Source organism: Artibeus jamaicensis, unplaced genomic scaffold, assembly GCF_021234435.1.
Source record: "Artibeus jamaicensis isolate MK-2021 breed Jamaican fruit bat unplaced genomic scaffold, CSHL_Jam_final contig_834, whole genome shotgun sequence".
NCBI classification, from domain to species: Eukaryota; Metazoa; Chordata; class Mammalia; order Chiroptera; family Phyllostomidae; genus Artibeus; species Artibeus jamaicensis.
Genome location: NW_026521981.1, coordinates 2,908,913 through 2,923,241, shown reverse-complemented (window position 1 = coordinate 2,923,241; position 14,329 = coordinate 2,908,913). Strand labels below are relative to the sequence as shown.

The 14,329-nt window shown below is 39.2% G+C and overlaps 1 protein-coding gene across 5 annotated transcripts in view; it reads left to right on the top strand.

Annotated features, from left to right (window-relative positions):
• Window positions 1–2,660: 2,660 nt before the first annotated feature.
• The window catches only part of RINT1 (RAD50 interactor 1), a 34,776-nt gene continuing 23,107 nt past the window's right edge, over window positions 2,661–14,329 (top strand). The window contains exons 1-4 of one of the 5 annotated variants that reach the window (XM_037148091.2): window positions 2,661–2,822; window positions 3,276–3,324; window positions 9,026–9,210; window positions 13,024–13,265. In XM_037148091.2, the coding sequence (XP_037003986.2) occupies window positions 2,781–2,822; window positions 3,276–3,324; window positions 9,026–9,210; window positions 13,024–13,265 (518 nt within the window). In that variant the 5' untranslated portion in view covers window positions 2,661–2,780. The other 4 variants (XM_053673193.1, XM_037148072.2, XM_037148065.2 and 1 more) reach the window with 4 other exon arrangements.

Sequence of the window (14,329 nt, the reverse complement as noted above, 5' to 3'; positions counted from 1 at the left end):
TCCACCCTTTTCGTGTTTTCCCCTTTCAAAGGCAGTCATTTCATCTTTCAACCGGTTATTTTGATATTTATCTTCATTTTCTCTTTATTTGTATTTCTCTTTATTTGTATTTATCTGCTATTTCTTGGATTTTCACCTTTAGGTATTATTCGTTGGCTTCAGTTAATGAAAAATGAGGATTTAGCTCTTTTTCCTTTCCCCATTCCTTCCCCCACCCCAACCACACTTGCCATCCCTTTATCTTCCTAATATAGTTATACTGTACTTAAAAAAAAAGATTTGTTTTCACTACATTATAACTACTTTATTATAATAAAGTACATTATAATCACATCTTGGGCAAAGTATACTGTGTATACTTTGTATACTTCAAAGTATACTCTGTATACTGTTGTAGACAATCGACGGGTAAATATACACTCTCGGAGTCCGGAACCGAATTGATAAAAATTTTAATGGCCAAAGATTTTCCTGCGCAGGGGCGAACTTCCCCAACTATGACCGGAGTCATGTAGTTACTCAGAGCTACAAAATGGAAGTCGCGCCTGGCTTACAGACTACTGGGTATTTATATTTTCTAGCAAGCAAGCAAAGGCATACAGAAGCAGAGGTGGCGGTTAGCTATTGGCTTATTTAAAAACGGCGAGGGTCCCTGATTGGTGGGTGCTGCTGCTTGCCGGCACTTTCTGGCGGGCACTTTCTGGCGGGCCGGGTTAGTTACCTTATCTGGCTAGAATTTTAAACCCAGTTGTTCCCGGATGTTTGTTCATTACCCTGTTCCAGGAACTGCAGATTTAGGGTTGGGTAATGCCCTAGCTGTAATTTTCCTAGCTGGTTATAACATATACTATGACTTCTGCTCAGCTTTTTTACTTCCAGTAGTTACTATTCATCACTCAGCCAAGGCCCGACTTTCTAATGATGGTTTAAATTTCTCCCCTCAGAGATTAAGACAAATGAAGTGTTCTATCAGTCTCCCCTCCTCCCCTTCCCCCTCCTTTCTTGTTTTATTTCAATCAATCACAAACACTTTTTTCCAACTGTGCAAAGTGCATCTACAATTTGCTATTACAGATCCACTTTTTAAAAGGTGTTCTGTGACAATACAGCACACTTCTTAGTTTCACTTTCTGAAGATGTCTCTCCTGGAGCCTCCAACCTGCACCAGGCTATGTCTATGCACAATTATCAGAGCATCACTTCAGTTTTCTTCCCTGTTGTATCTAGTGTTCCCTATTTTTTATGTGTTTTTTCATTTAGTCTTTCATTTTAGTGGAGTGCAGCCTCTAGTAGCTTCCTGAAAAAGAAAAATGAAACAAAAAATGTTTGAGGTCTTGAATGTCTAAACATACCTTTATTCTTTACCCACATTTGATTGGTAGTTTACTACTCAAGCAAAAAATTCCAGCTTGAAATAAAATTATTTTTGAAATTTGATAGAATTGCTCCCATGTCTTCCAGCTTTCTTTGTGACTATTGAGAAATTGAAAGATACCCTGAGTCTTGATCCTTTGTTTTTCTCTCTGAAAGCTTAGGATTGTCTTTTTGCCACCAGTGTTCTGCAGTTTCACAATGATGACCCTTGGGTTTAGTCAACTTTTATTCATTGTGCTGGACACTCGGTGGGCCCTTTCAATCTGGAATTCATGACTTTTACTTTGGAAAAATTTTCTTGAATTATTTTGTTGATGATCACTGCTTCCCTAACATTTGTTTTTGTTTTTTCCCCTTATTTTTCAGATTTTGGACCCCTTAGAGTGGCCCTGTAATTCATTATTTTTTCTTTATCTTCATTTCATTGTCCTTTTGCCTGTTCCCCATCTCCCATTTTCTAGCTCTTTTATTGAACTTTTCATTTTTGCCTCTGAATGCTTCTTTTTAAATAGTAGTCTGTTATTATGGTTGCAGTAGTATCTCATATCTCAGGATATTGATTATACATAGAATTTTTTTTAAGTTTCCTCCTCACTGAGTGTTTTCTGTGTCCTAAGAGTTGCTGCCTTCCCCCTGGCTGTTCCCCTACCCCATTTATGTCTCTATGGTACCATCTTCCACGTAGTTTCTGAGGTTGTCAAATCCCTGGGTCCTCTACCTCTTGCTGTCGGATAACTCCTGTTCCTTCTCCCTGGCGAAGGGCAGGTTTTGGGGCCACCCCTGAACTAGGTAGAGTGCATATTAGATTCTGCATCCTTTCCTCAATTAAGCTCCCAGGACATTTACAACCAGATCGGACCCTCCCTGCAGGAAATTTTAGGGTTTTCTCTAGTTGACTAATCAGCCTTAAAAAAAAAGATACGAAGATAATAACATTGGAAATACCCCAACTAAACAGCCCAACCAAATCACATTAAAGCTACTCAACAAGCCCCTTCACTATCCCAGAACAGCTGAAATATCATTTAAAATATAAATAGAAGTGATTCATATTGAATTTATGGTGTGGAGGAGGGGATACTTTCAAGCTCTATCATTAAAGGTGAGGTGGAGGTTTTACGGAGGTTGGGAAGGACCTCCTTTCTCCCGAGGGCCTCCGAGGAGAGCCGGCTTCCAGAGCGGCCCACTAGGCGCCTGGCCTGCAGGGGGCGCCACCGCGCGAGGCGGGCCGATGCGCGGGCCGGGCCTCTCTAGAAGAAAAGGAAGAAAGCAAAGAGACGGGAGGAAGTGGCTGTGATGCTCAGCTCAGCAAGCTCCGAGGCGGAGCCTGTGTTGTTGGTGTCTGGAACCTGACTCCGTGGGCCACGCTGGCTGCACTTGGAGCCCAAGACTCGCGAGAAGGCGGGATGCTGCCGGCCGGCCAGATCGGCGAGGGGCCGGCAACTTCGGTGAGGCAGCTCTGGTGGCCCGGGGGAGATGGCACAGATCTCGACTTGGGGAGATTGTTTCAGTGAGGCAGCCCCGGCTGCGGGCTTGAGGTCGTGGTTCCGGTGGCCCGGGGAGATGGCCTTTGCAATCTGGTGAGGTGGCACAGACCGACTTGGGGAGGTAGTCTCAATGCGGTATCTGTGGCGTTCCCGGTGAGATGACACATCCTATTGGGGAGGTAGCCCTGGCGGCTGGGCAAGGTAACGCCCGCGGGCCTGGGGAGGTGACAGTGGTGGACGCAGGGAGGTGACTCCTTTTAGAACCTGGATCAGAGGGCCCTGGCCGAACATGAAGGCCCGAGGGGAAGGGGTTTGGCACCTCGTAGTTCTCCAGTGGTGTCCTCCGGGAACCTGGTAAGAGTTTCATTTATCACTTCAGTCCTAATGTGTTTGTCACACCTGTTCCCTTTCTAGTGCCCCTCTGAAAGTGGTGATGAAAGGAAGAACGTGGAGGAGAAGAAAAGTAAGCAGACTCCATACGCCTTAGCACTGTCTACCAAGCCGTCTCTCCAAACTCAGCCCTCCAGGGTCTGCATCCGAGAAGGGTTATTAATTTACTTAATTATTTATTTGGGCTCTTTCATTCATTCATTTATTATCCTCACCCGAGGGTATTTTTTCCATTGGTTTTAGAGAGAGGAAGGGACACAGTAAGGGAGAGAAAGAAACATCGATTGGTTGCCTTTTGAAAGAGCCCGGACTGGGCATCAAATCCTCAACCTTTTGATTGTGGGATGATGCTCCAACCAACAGAGCCATCCAGCCAGGCCCTAAGAAGGGTTGTTGAGATGAAGTGTGTGTGTGTGTGTGTGTGTGTGTGTGTGTGTGTGTTTTCTGTACAATATGGTTGCAGAGCATTAAATCCTGATTATCATTACACACATAATTTTGTTTTTCTAAAATTGTAAAATATGGGATGATTTGAAAAAGAGCACTTCCTGACCCCAACCTAGTGTAGGGGCTTGTATGGTTTCACTGGAGTTCTGCCCATCATACTGGATTCATAATAATTGGGGTCTGCCTGTTATTTTATTTTATTTATTTATTTATTGTTCGAGAGAGGGGAAGGGAAGGAGAAAGAGTGGGAGAGAAATATCAATGTATGGTTGCCTCTCATGCATCCCCTGCTGGGAACTGGCCTGCAGGGAACTGGCCTGCAACCCAGGCATGCGCCCTGACTGGGAATCGAACCTCGATACTCTGGTTCGCAGGCCCGCGCTCAATCCACTGAGCTATGCCAGCCAGGGCTTGCCTGTTATTTTAATGAAACACATACTTTAGTAAGCATCAGGAATTTGGAGGGGCCGATGATCTAGGAGAGGTGACCAACACCTTAATTGTGTGCAAAGGATTCAAATGATTACTGTTCAGTTGTACTTGACTGGTGAATTTGCACTTAAAAATTGATCTGAGAAGAACACAGTGGATAACTTGGTTCCTAGATCTTGGACTGGACAAGGGAGAGGGAAAGATTAATATCTCCATTTCCTGCTAAGGACAGGAGCATATGTCAGGGATGGGGACATTTGTCATTTTACTTAATTCATTGCTAAACTTGACAGGCTTTGTGAAATTAAGGATTCTTCAGGGGCTTTTGAAGTAAAATTTATTGGGGGAGGAAGGGAAAAGCATGAAACAGCCATTCTACCAGAAGGATTTTTGTTCTGATCATGGCAAATAGTCTGGGAATGAGGTAAGAGGAAGGGTGCCCGTGTTATTGTACTGTGTTAGCTTTAGGAGCTGGGCTTGCCCTTTTCTTTGCCTGCTGATATAATCTGCATCAGAAAGAAAGCTCTAAGTAGTTCATAGCATTTGACAGGTCAGAGCTGCCAAACTCAGCTCCTTTTCCTTAAAGTGTTTGAGAGTACCCCATATCTTCCAGTTGAACCCTTCCCTTTTTCACTTTTGCCCATTGAGATGCCTGGGGGTTGATACCTGTTGAGGTGTCATGTTAATAAAATGATAGACACAGACTATAGACTTTGTCCTTGTCTGTCCTTTGGTGTGGGCAACTTCTTTGCAATTAGAAGTACTCTTTACCAAAAAAAAAACCAACAAAAAAACCCACAGAAAAGGAGAGATAAAAAACCCTGTAAGACACTAGTGTGCTATTTTAAAGAATGGTATTCGACTAAGAATGTGCTTCATTTAAATGGTTATATCAGAAGGGTATAACTTTTTTTAAAGTGAAGATAGAATTTACTCCCTAAGCTACAGCAGCCTTAGCATTCACAAATATTCCCTCTGCACACAGCTGTGTTTGTGTCTGGAGGTATACCATACAATCCACTTGTTTTATTTAAGATACATTAAAAAAGAAGACATTGTGAATACTTTATGTAACAGCAGCTGGTTTTCTCTGCTCATATGTGAAAGAGAAGAAAATAAGAATATCGGGTCGAGAGTCAGAAAATGTGGATTTTAGTCCCATGTACTACCTGTAAGTGTAGGTGGAAAATGTTATAATTTATAGTTGGTAAGTTGAAGCATGGACTTAAAATGGTTTCGTTTCTACCTGCTAGTGGGCTACTGATTCTCATACCATGTGAACAGGATTTCAATTCTTATAAACTGAATAAAACAAAATTTATTTTGGGGGTTTGAGGAGAGAAACTTACCTAGTACTAAACACACAAGTATATATTTTGTTAATTTTTTCATAAATAGTTAAGCAGTATATGAAAGTTAAAATTTCAATTTAGGCACATGTTTATTCTTATTTTCATTTTACCTGAAGTGACAGATGTTTTGTAATGGGGCTGATTATAATCTCTAGCCTTTCATTGGTACTTTCTTAAAACTTCATTTTTGGTAAAGAGCCAAGTTCTACAAGGGCAGTTCCAAGGAAGGAGGTAACAGACAGAGGTGAAGTCCAACCAGTACTGCTGGCCAGGAGGCTTTGTATTATTCCCCCAACTTTATCTTTCATGCACACACCTTTTTATTATTATTTTTTTTATTGATTGATTTGAGAGAGAGAGAGGAAGAGAGGGAGAAACAATCAATTTTGTTGTGCCACTTACTTATGCATTCATTGGTTGCTTCTTTTATGTGCCCTGACCAGGGACTGAACCCGAAACCTTGGTGTATCGGGACAACACTAACCAACTGAGCTCCCTGACCAGGGTTTTTTTTTTTTTCCCCCCAAAGAAATTATTATAGTCCTTGTTTCTAAATATATGCTAGTTCAATCAAGCTTTTAATTTGTTCATAAATTCACCATTAATGGCTTGTTTACAGAGGACCAAATCCTTCAGGCAAACCTGAAGTAGAGAAATGCACTGTACATTCATGTTTACTCTAATGTTTGGTTTCCATGAAGTCCATGCTTACTTTCTCTGGAGCCTTACTTTATAGCATTTATTTTCACTTGGAGATCACTCTAAATTTTTATATTGTTTTTGTTTTCAGTTTTAGTTTCTAGGTACTACTCAAATCTAGGGAGATTAGGCCCTGTGTATGGGATAGTTCAAGTTGTGGGCTGAGTACAGTTGAGTATATTTAATATCAATGAATTTAATGGCTGCACAGTGAAATGGAGGTACCATTATACCAAGTTTGATCCAAATCTAAACAACTCCAGGAAGAAGTAAACCATAATAACCAAAAGGGGATAGCTTACACATGGAAGCAGGTACTTCAAAGAGAAATAGTTTATCTTGGCACACTGGGGTGGGGTGGAGTGGAAGGAGAAAGATATGATAGCCAACTGTGGGTCATGTCACTCCTACCTTCTTCGCTAAGAAGCTGCTGTGAACTTCAGTTTTCTTTGGGGTTTAGGAAGCCACCCTGGCGTAGACAGTCAGCAAAGGTATAGCCGGAGATACTCTGGAAAAGCAGAGCAGTGCCGTTAGCTCATAAATTTAGGACAGTGGGAAATAATTTAATTTCTTTGCAATGGATTATGTGTTTACTAGAAATTTCTAAGTATATTGTTTAAATGAAACCGGCAAATTATAAGGAGTAGACTCTGGGAAATAAGACATACTAAATGGGATGAGAGCAGAGCTGCCCAAAGCTAGTAAATGTTGCCTCTGCCTCCGCACTTCTCCAAGAAAGGGCTTCAGGATTCCACATCACCTGTTTTTGTCACATGTAATAATTCCAGTGTGAATTCATTCAAGACTGGTTTATTTGCCATGAAAGTAATCTCGTTTTAGACTGTACAGTTTAGTGGATGCATCAGCCACTTAGAGGTTTTTCTCATGTTTATGTTTTCTCACAGATTTACTTAAAAAAATTTTTTTTTCTGTTTCTGACATGGACATCTTAGTACAATGACATTTGAAGGTTTTAAAACATTTTTACTCTTATATAAAGAGTTTTTACTCATTGGTCACCATTTCAAATTTTTTCATATACTTTAAGTCCTTCAATACTATTTTTTCTTCTTTTAACATTTTGAAACCAGGGTTCCCCTTTGGCATTTAGACCATACCATCTGGTTCCTTACAGATTTAAAAAAAATATTTTACTTATTTGTTTTTTAGAGAGAGGGGAGGGGAAGGAGATAGAGAGGGAGAGAAACATCAGTGTGTGATTGCCTCTCATGTGTCTCCCACTGGGGACCTGGCCTGCAACCCAGGTATGTGCCCTGACTGGGAATCAATCGTACTGGCGACCCTTTGCTTCACAGGCCCTGCGCTCAATCCACTCAGCTGTACCAGCCAGGGCAAGATTTTGAAAATATATTACTAATTTAATAAAAACAGCACCAATAAAATTAGATTTGACCTTTTTTCCCCATTAATAAAATAGGTTCCTAAGAAATAAGGTCTTCTGGAAAAGTTTGTAACTGCATTATCTTGCCAACATCTATTGAAACCTGTGGTTATTAGGCCTTTGGGAATTTCTCCTTCACTCTGAGGCATTTCCCGAGCTCTTACACATTTTGTAATACTTGATTCATAGATTGCTTTATAGCTATTGGGTATTTTTGTGTGTGCTATACACACACAAAATATATGTAGATATATACCAAAATACACCCAAGGGAATATATATACTATATATTTGTTTGGGTATTTTTGTGCATGTATATATTTGTGTGGATATATGTACATACATGCATGCTATGTATAATGTATACACTATACACATAATACATACTATATGGGTGTTTTTACTATGTATGGTATATATATTTATACTATATACGTGGGTGTATGTGTGTATATGTACACACATATGCTATACATACATACCATATATACTATACTATATATACACTATATAGTGTATGTATATGTACTATATTATACATATACTATGTAGTATATGATGTATGTATAGTATAGCATAGTATATAGTATATATAATGTTTATATAGTGTGTGTGTGTACACACACACACATATGTATGTATGCATGCCAGAAGGTATCCAGGCACATAATATGAAAAATAGACATTTATTGAAGAAGATACAAGCTATAGAAACATTGTACATAGGACAATAATGCCTCAGTCCCCTTCAGAGTAGGCACCTTAGGACCTCACACAGTTCTTCCAATTACTGTCAGCTTCCCTGTCGTATTTTCCTGAATCTCATTGATGGTCTGAAATCTCTTCCCTTTCAAAGGTGATTTTAGTTTTGGGAAAAGCCAAAAGTTGTAGGGTGCCAAATCTGGGTTGTAGGGGGTGCTGAGTCACCTGGATGATTTGATGTTTTCCCAAAACACTGCACAAGACATGATGCGTGAATGAGTGTGTTATGATGGAGCTGCCAATCACCAGTTGCCCATAACTCTGGCCTTCTGAATTATCTAAATAGTTTCCACAGAGGAATGTTCAAGCTTAATGCAAAATTCCATGCAGATTTGTTGCTTCACTCAATCATTTTGAAATCTGTGGTCACACAGTAACATGTTCACTCAACAGCATCTACTGTCCCCACTGACCAGTACAGTGAAGTTGTCTTTGTTCATGTATGGGCATTCTCGTCCACTTTCCTTGGCTGCCAGGTTACATAGATTTTGTCTAAACAGTACTTGTTTTATTAACAGTGACTGGTATCTTCTGGATAAACCATACACACACTCCATTGGTCATATATAGTTTTTTCTTTAAATTATTAGCTTTTGAAGGTGGATATATTGCCTTGTGTATCTTTTGGATTTCGATTAGATAGTTGCTGGTATTGAGTAATTGTTTTTCTTTCATTTTAGGTGACATAAATATTGCAGCTCTTGTTGGAAATGAACAAATCAGTGGAGGTACAGATAATGGTGATCTTCCTTCCTATGTATCTGCATTTATAGAAAAGGAAGTTGGAAATGACCTGAAATCATTAAAGAAACTTGATAAACTCATAGAACAGATGACAGAAAGTAAAATGCAGTTAGAAGAACAGGCAAGTATTAAAACTCAGTGAAATTATATCAGTAGTATACTCATAAACATTGTCATATAGGGAATTTTGAAGATAGGGATTTTTGACAAATAGTCTAATTATTTAAAAATGTTTAATGGGTTTTAAGGAGTTATACTAGATAATTAACAAAATATGTAGAAGACATAGTTCCTGCTGATATGATTTATGTCTTGGAAACCATAATGGCTAACATTTTAAGTAGCTTTTCACATGATGACTTCAAATGTACTTTTACAGTTAAGTACCATATTTTTCGGACTATAAGATGCACTTTTTCTACCACATTTTTTTGCTTCAAAATTTCTTCCCCTATTTTCCTCCTCTAAAACCTAGGTGTGTCTGGTGTCTGCACTGTAAGATGCACCTAGGTTTTAGAGGAGGAAAATAGGGGAAAAAATTTGGAAGCAAAAAGTGTGGTAAAAAAGGTGTGTCTTATAGTCCCAAAACACAGTCAATTCATTGCATGTATGTGCTAATAGGGGAAAAACTTGAAATTAAGTATAACATTATAATAATGGTTATTTCTATGTAGTTTTAACATTCATTTATATCTTTCTGTATTTTCATGATTTTTTTTTACAGTGAACATATTACTTAAAATAATTTTTTTAAATCCCCATGATTGAAATCAAAAAAATAAATGGGTCTGTGTACTTGAAACAGTGTGTTTGTTGAAGATGAGATTTGTGTTGTGTAACTACTAAATGGGTTAAGTACACTCTGCAAGGATATATTGGTGTGTTAGCTCCAGGTTGTCATTCATTTTATGTTTTCCTTGCTCTAGCACCTCAGGTCTTTCTATCTTCCTGTGCTTTCGCCACTTGTATCATTAAGCTCTATGTTTAGCCCACCCCTGTCCTCCTTTGCACTCCTGCAGGCAAGCTGTGGGCTCTCCTGGAGGAAATCATACAGCCGAGTGGAGTCATGCAGCCCTTATGTGTGGTCTTCTGTTCCACTGATTGTCCTCTCATGGGAAGGTTGAGTCCTCTGTTATTCCCGTCAGCTGTTCTTCCAAATTCTCCCCAAGTTATCTACCCCACCTGGCTGTTCTGTCCTTTTTCCAAACAAAAAACTGTGGCCTTCTAGCATAAATTAGTTGAACAGTCTTACCTCAAATTCCACAAACTGACTTGTCATCATTCCTGCTGCTTAATTCAACAGAGGATCAAGGAAAGGTAGTCTTGTAGGCTACCAGTTGTGCCCCAATCCTGCCTGCCAGCTCTGTGAACTTGCTTCACTGTTTCATAATTTTATCCTTTGCTTTTCCAATAGTCCTGTCCCCTCAGCATGTGGAAATACTCAGATCTTTTCCTTAAAACTTAGACAACAAAACACCCTCCCCTCATTTTTAGTAGGTGTTAGTCCCTTCCTTTTACTTTTGGCTTCTTCAAACAGTCAGTTTACTTTATATCTGTCTCTACTTCCTAATTTTCTTTTTTTAAAAATCCTCACTATGTTTATTGATTTAAATTTTTTTTTAATATTTTTCAATTTATTTTACACTTGATCTTAGCCAAAAGGCTGAGAAGCAATTCAATTTATTTTAGGTAGAGGGTAAGCGGGGGAGCTTAAAGAGAAGGAGAGAAGCATCGATGTGCAAGAGATACATCGATCAGTTGCCTCTTGCACGCCCCCAGCTAGTGACTCCCCGTGCAACCCAGACATGTGCCCTGACTAGAAATTGAACCAGCGATCTTTCAGCTCTCAGGCCAGCACTCAACCCGCTGAGCCACACCAGCCAGGGCTCCACTTCCTAATTTTCCATTTGCTATATGACCCACTGGAAATAGGCTTGTTTCCCTAATGACCATGCAAGCTTTTGCTGAAGTCCTTAATTGAATCTTAAATTCATCATGTCCAAAACTGTACTGATCCATCTCTTAAAGTGCTTCTCCATCTTGGAAAATAGCATCAGTCATTCAGGCCTGAAACCCAGGAGCCTTCCAAGATTGCTCTCCATGGTCTTTACTCTTCCCCAAAATCAAGACATCTGAGTTTTGCTTCCTTCACATCTTCCACCACCTCATTTTAGAGCTTCATTCTCTCTTGCATTTGATGGTAGTGTGCCCATCTTATGTATTCTTCATAGTGCCATAAGTTTCTTTTTTATGCCTTACAGTAATGTTATATGTAAATAAATGAAATATTATAAAATATAGTTATGTAATTCAACTATTTTTTTAAAATATTTTATTTATTTATTTATTTTTAGAGAGAGGGGAACGGGAAGGAGAAAGAGTGGGAGAGAAACATCAGTGTGTGGCTGCCTCTCATGTTTCCCCCACTGGGGACCTGGCCCGGAACCCAGGCATGTGCCCTGACTGGGAATCAAACCGGAGACCCTTTTCTTCACAAGCCTGTGCCCAATCCACTGAGCTACACCAGCCAGGGCTAATTAAACTATTTTTATGTATATGCATAGCTTAACTTTTTCAAAAAAGATTTTATTTATTTTTTAGACAGAGGGGAAGGGGGGGAGAAAGAAAGGGAGAGAAACATCAATGTGTGGTTGCCTTTCGTGAGCCCCCTGCTGGGGACCCATCTGCAACCCAGGCATGTGCCCTAAGTGGGGAATCGAACCGTCGACCCTTTGGTTCACAGGCCAGCACTCAATCCACTGAGCCATGCTTGCATAGCTTAACTTTTTATGATTAATATAATGCGGGCCCTGTTTCTCCATCAATATAGGGAGCTACCCGTATTTAATATAAAAAAACTATCTTTATTTTTTAATGTGTATTTTATTGGTTATGCTATTACAGTTGTCCCAATTTTCTCCTCTTTGCCCCACTCCACCTAGTATCCTCCTTCCCTCAAGCAGTCCCCCCCTTAGTACATGGGTCTTGCATGTAAGTTCTTTGGCTTCTGCATTTCCTATACTGTTCTTAACCTCCCCATCTATTCTGTTCATACCAATTATGCTTCTTGATGCCTGTTCCATTTCCCCCTTTCCCCACCTTACCCCTTCTCTCTTCCCCCTCCCAGCTGATAGTTCTCCAAATTATCTCTATACCTATGAGTCTGTTCCTGTTCTGCTGTTCCTGTTCTGGTTATTTGTTTCGTTTTGTTTTTTTTCTTTTAGACTCAGTTGTTGATGGTTGTAAATGTGTTGCCTTTTTATATTTTTTCTTTTTTTTTTTAAAGATTTTATTATTTATAGAGAGGGGAACAAAGGGAGAAAGAGAGCACATTGATGTGAGAGAGAGATATCAATCAGTTGCCTCTAGCATGCCCCCAACTGGGGACCTGGTCCACAGTCCAGGCGCGTGCCCTGACTGGGAATTGAACTGGTGACCCTTTGTTTGCAGGCTTGTGCTCAGTCTAACTGAGCCAGACCAGCCAGGGCAGCATCTCTTATTTCATCAAACTACTGTTGTAATATTCGCTGATATCTTTCTTCCATAACAACTGAACTTAAGGGCAGATGCTATGTCTTATTTATGTCTATCCCTAGCACAATGCTTGGTACACTGGAAGTGTCTGATCAGTGTTGATTAGATTGAAATTCTTCTATAATATTTTTTGTACTGTACTGATGCCTAATATTTGTATGTGTTCTGCCATATGACTTGACTGAAAGTGCTGCGCTTCAGGCAGACAGATCCGTAGATGCTCACGGGGGCCAGTGGGGTACACCTCTCCCTACGTAGGTTTTGTAGGCACAGGGTGCAGAAATCAGTCTTTTGATACTTCTAATTGACAATTTTCAATTCTTTTGAAGGTAATGAACTAATAAAAAAGGTTATGGAAATCTTACCTGATCACCACTGTTTTTGGTTTTGGCATGGTCAGGTACTTACCATTTCATCGGAAATCCCTAAAAGAATTCAGAATGCCTTAAAAAATGCAGAAGAATCAAAGCAATTTCTTAATCAGTTTCTGGAGAAAGAGACTCATCTCTTCAGTTCAATTAATAGCCATCTGCAGACAGCACAGCCCTGGATGGAGGACCTTGGGGCCATGATTAACCAAATTCATGAGATCGAACGGCATCTTGCTTACCTTACGTGGATTTCACAAATTGAAGAACTAAGGTAAAATTGTCCTCTTTGTTCTCATAATTATTATTTTCCTTTGAGGTTCTGTCTTAAAGAGTGCATGCATGCCATTAAATAATTGAGTTAATTAAAGATTATAATAATGTAATTTTACCAGTTGTTATGAAAATAGCATTATGATAATTATTCTTTTATTGTGAATGAATGTAAACTTTTCAGGGAACTTAATTTGCATTTGAAAGAAAGTAATCTAAGTAAAAATTTTAAGTCCTATAGTTGTGTTGTGAACACATGATAAAAATGATTTTTATAATGTCAGATTGATAAAACATCCCCTTAGTATGGTAATATTCCTTTTTACCTTTTGGAGATGGTTAGTTAATTAAATGGATTGCTTTCACTGTATTTTGAATTTTTTTCAGTGGGAATCATCTATTCAGAGCTATAAGTGCTTTATAGATTAATAATAGAGTTCTGCTGTGGGTAAGGGAAAAAGTACTGTTTCAATTGATTACATATCACTGGTGGTTGATTGTACGTGTCAGTATTGCTTTTCAAACAAGATAAATTAACATTTCTGCCTAGACTGGCAGATTATTTGGTTTCATTATATAGTCTCCCAACCTCTCTAAAGTGCACTATTTAATCCTTGCTTTGTTTTAACTACTCTTTTTTCAAAGCTGTTAACAACCATTAATGTCTGAAAGACATGAGGGAGAAAAGTCATCCTGAGAGTCTTAATGTCCCATTTTAAATGTTTCATAGTAATATAATTTGTTATTTCTTCCAAAGAGTAATACAGTGTCACTTTGGCCTGCATGTGTTTTCTGAGATTTTAAAGAATTTTACATGTCAGTACAGTATGAAAATCTTTGTTTTGCATACGTGTTTTACCTTTACAAAAAAAGTGATATGCCTAAGATTGTAGTGTCATTAGTAATTTCAGAAATTGAATTAAGCTTTTTGGAGCATCTCCTTGTTGAGATAAACTATTTGCAGTGAAAGAATTTTGTTTTTTATTAAGTATATTTTATTATATTACAGAACGGACGTGTTGCGGGCGATGATATACTGTTACTGACTGGATTTCCCCCTTCTTC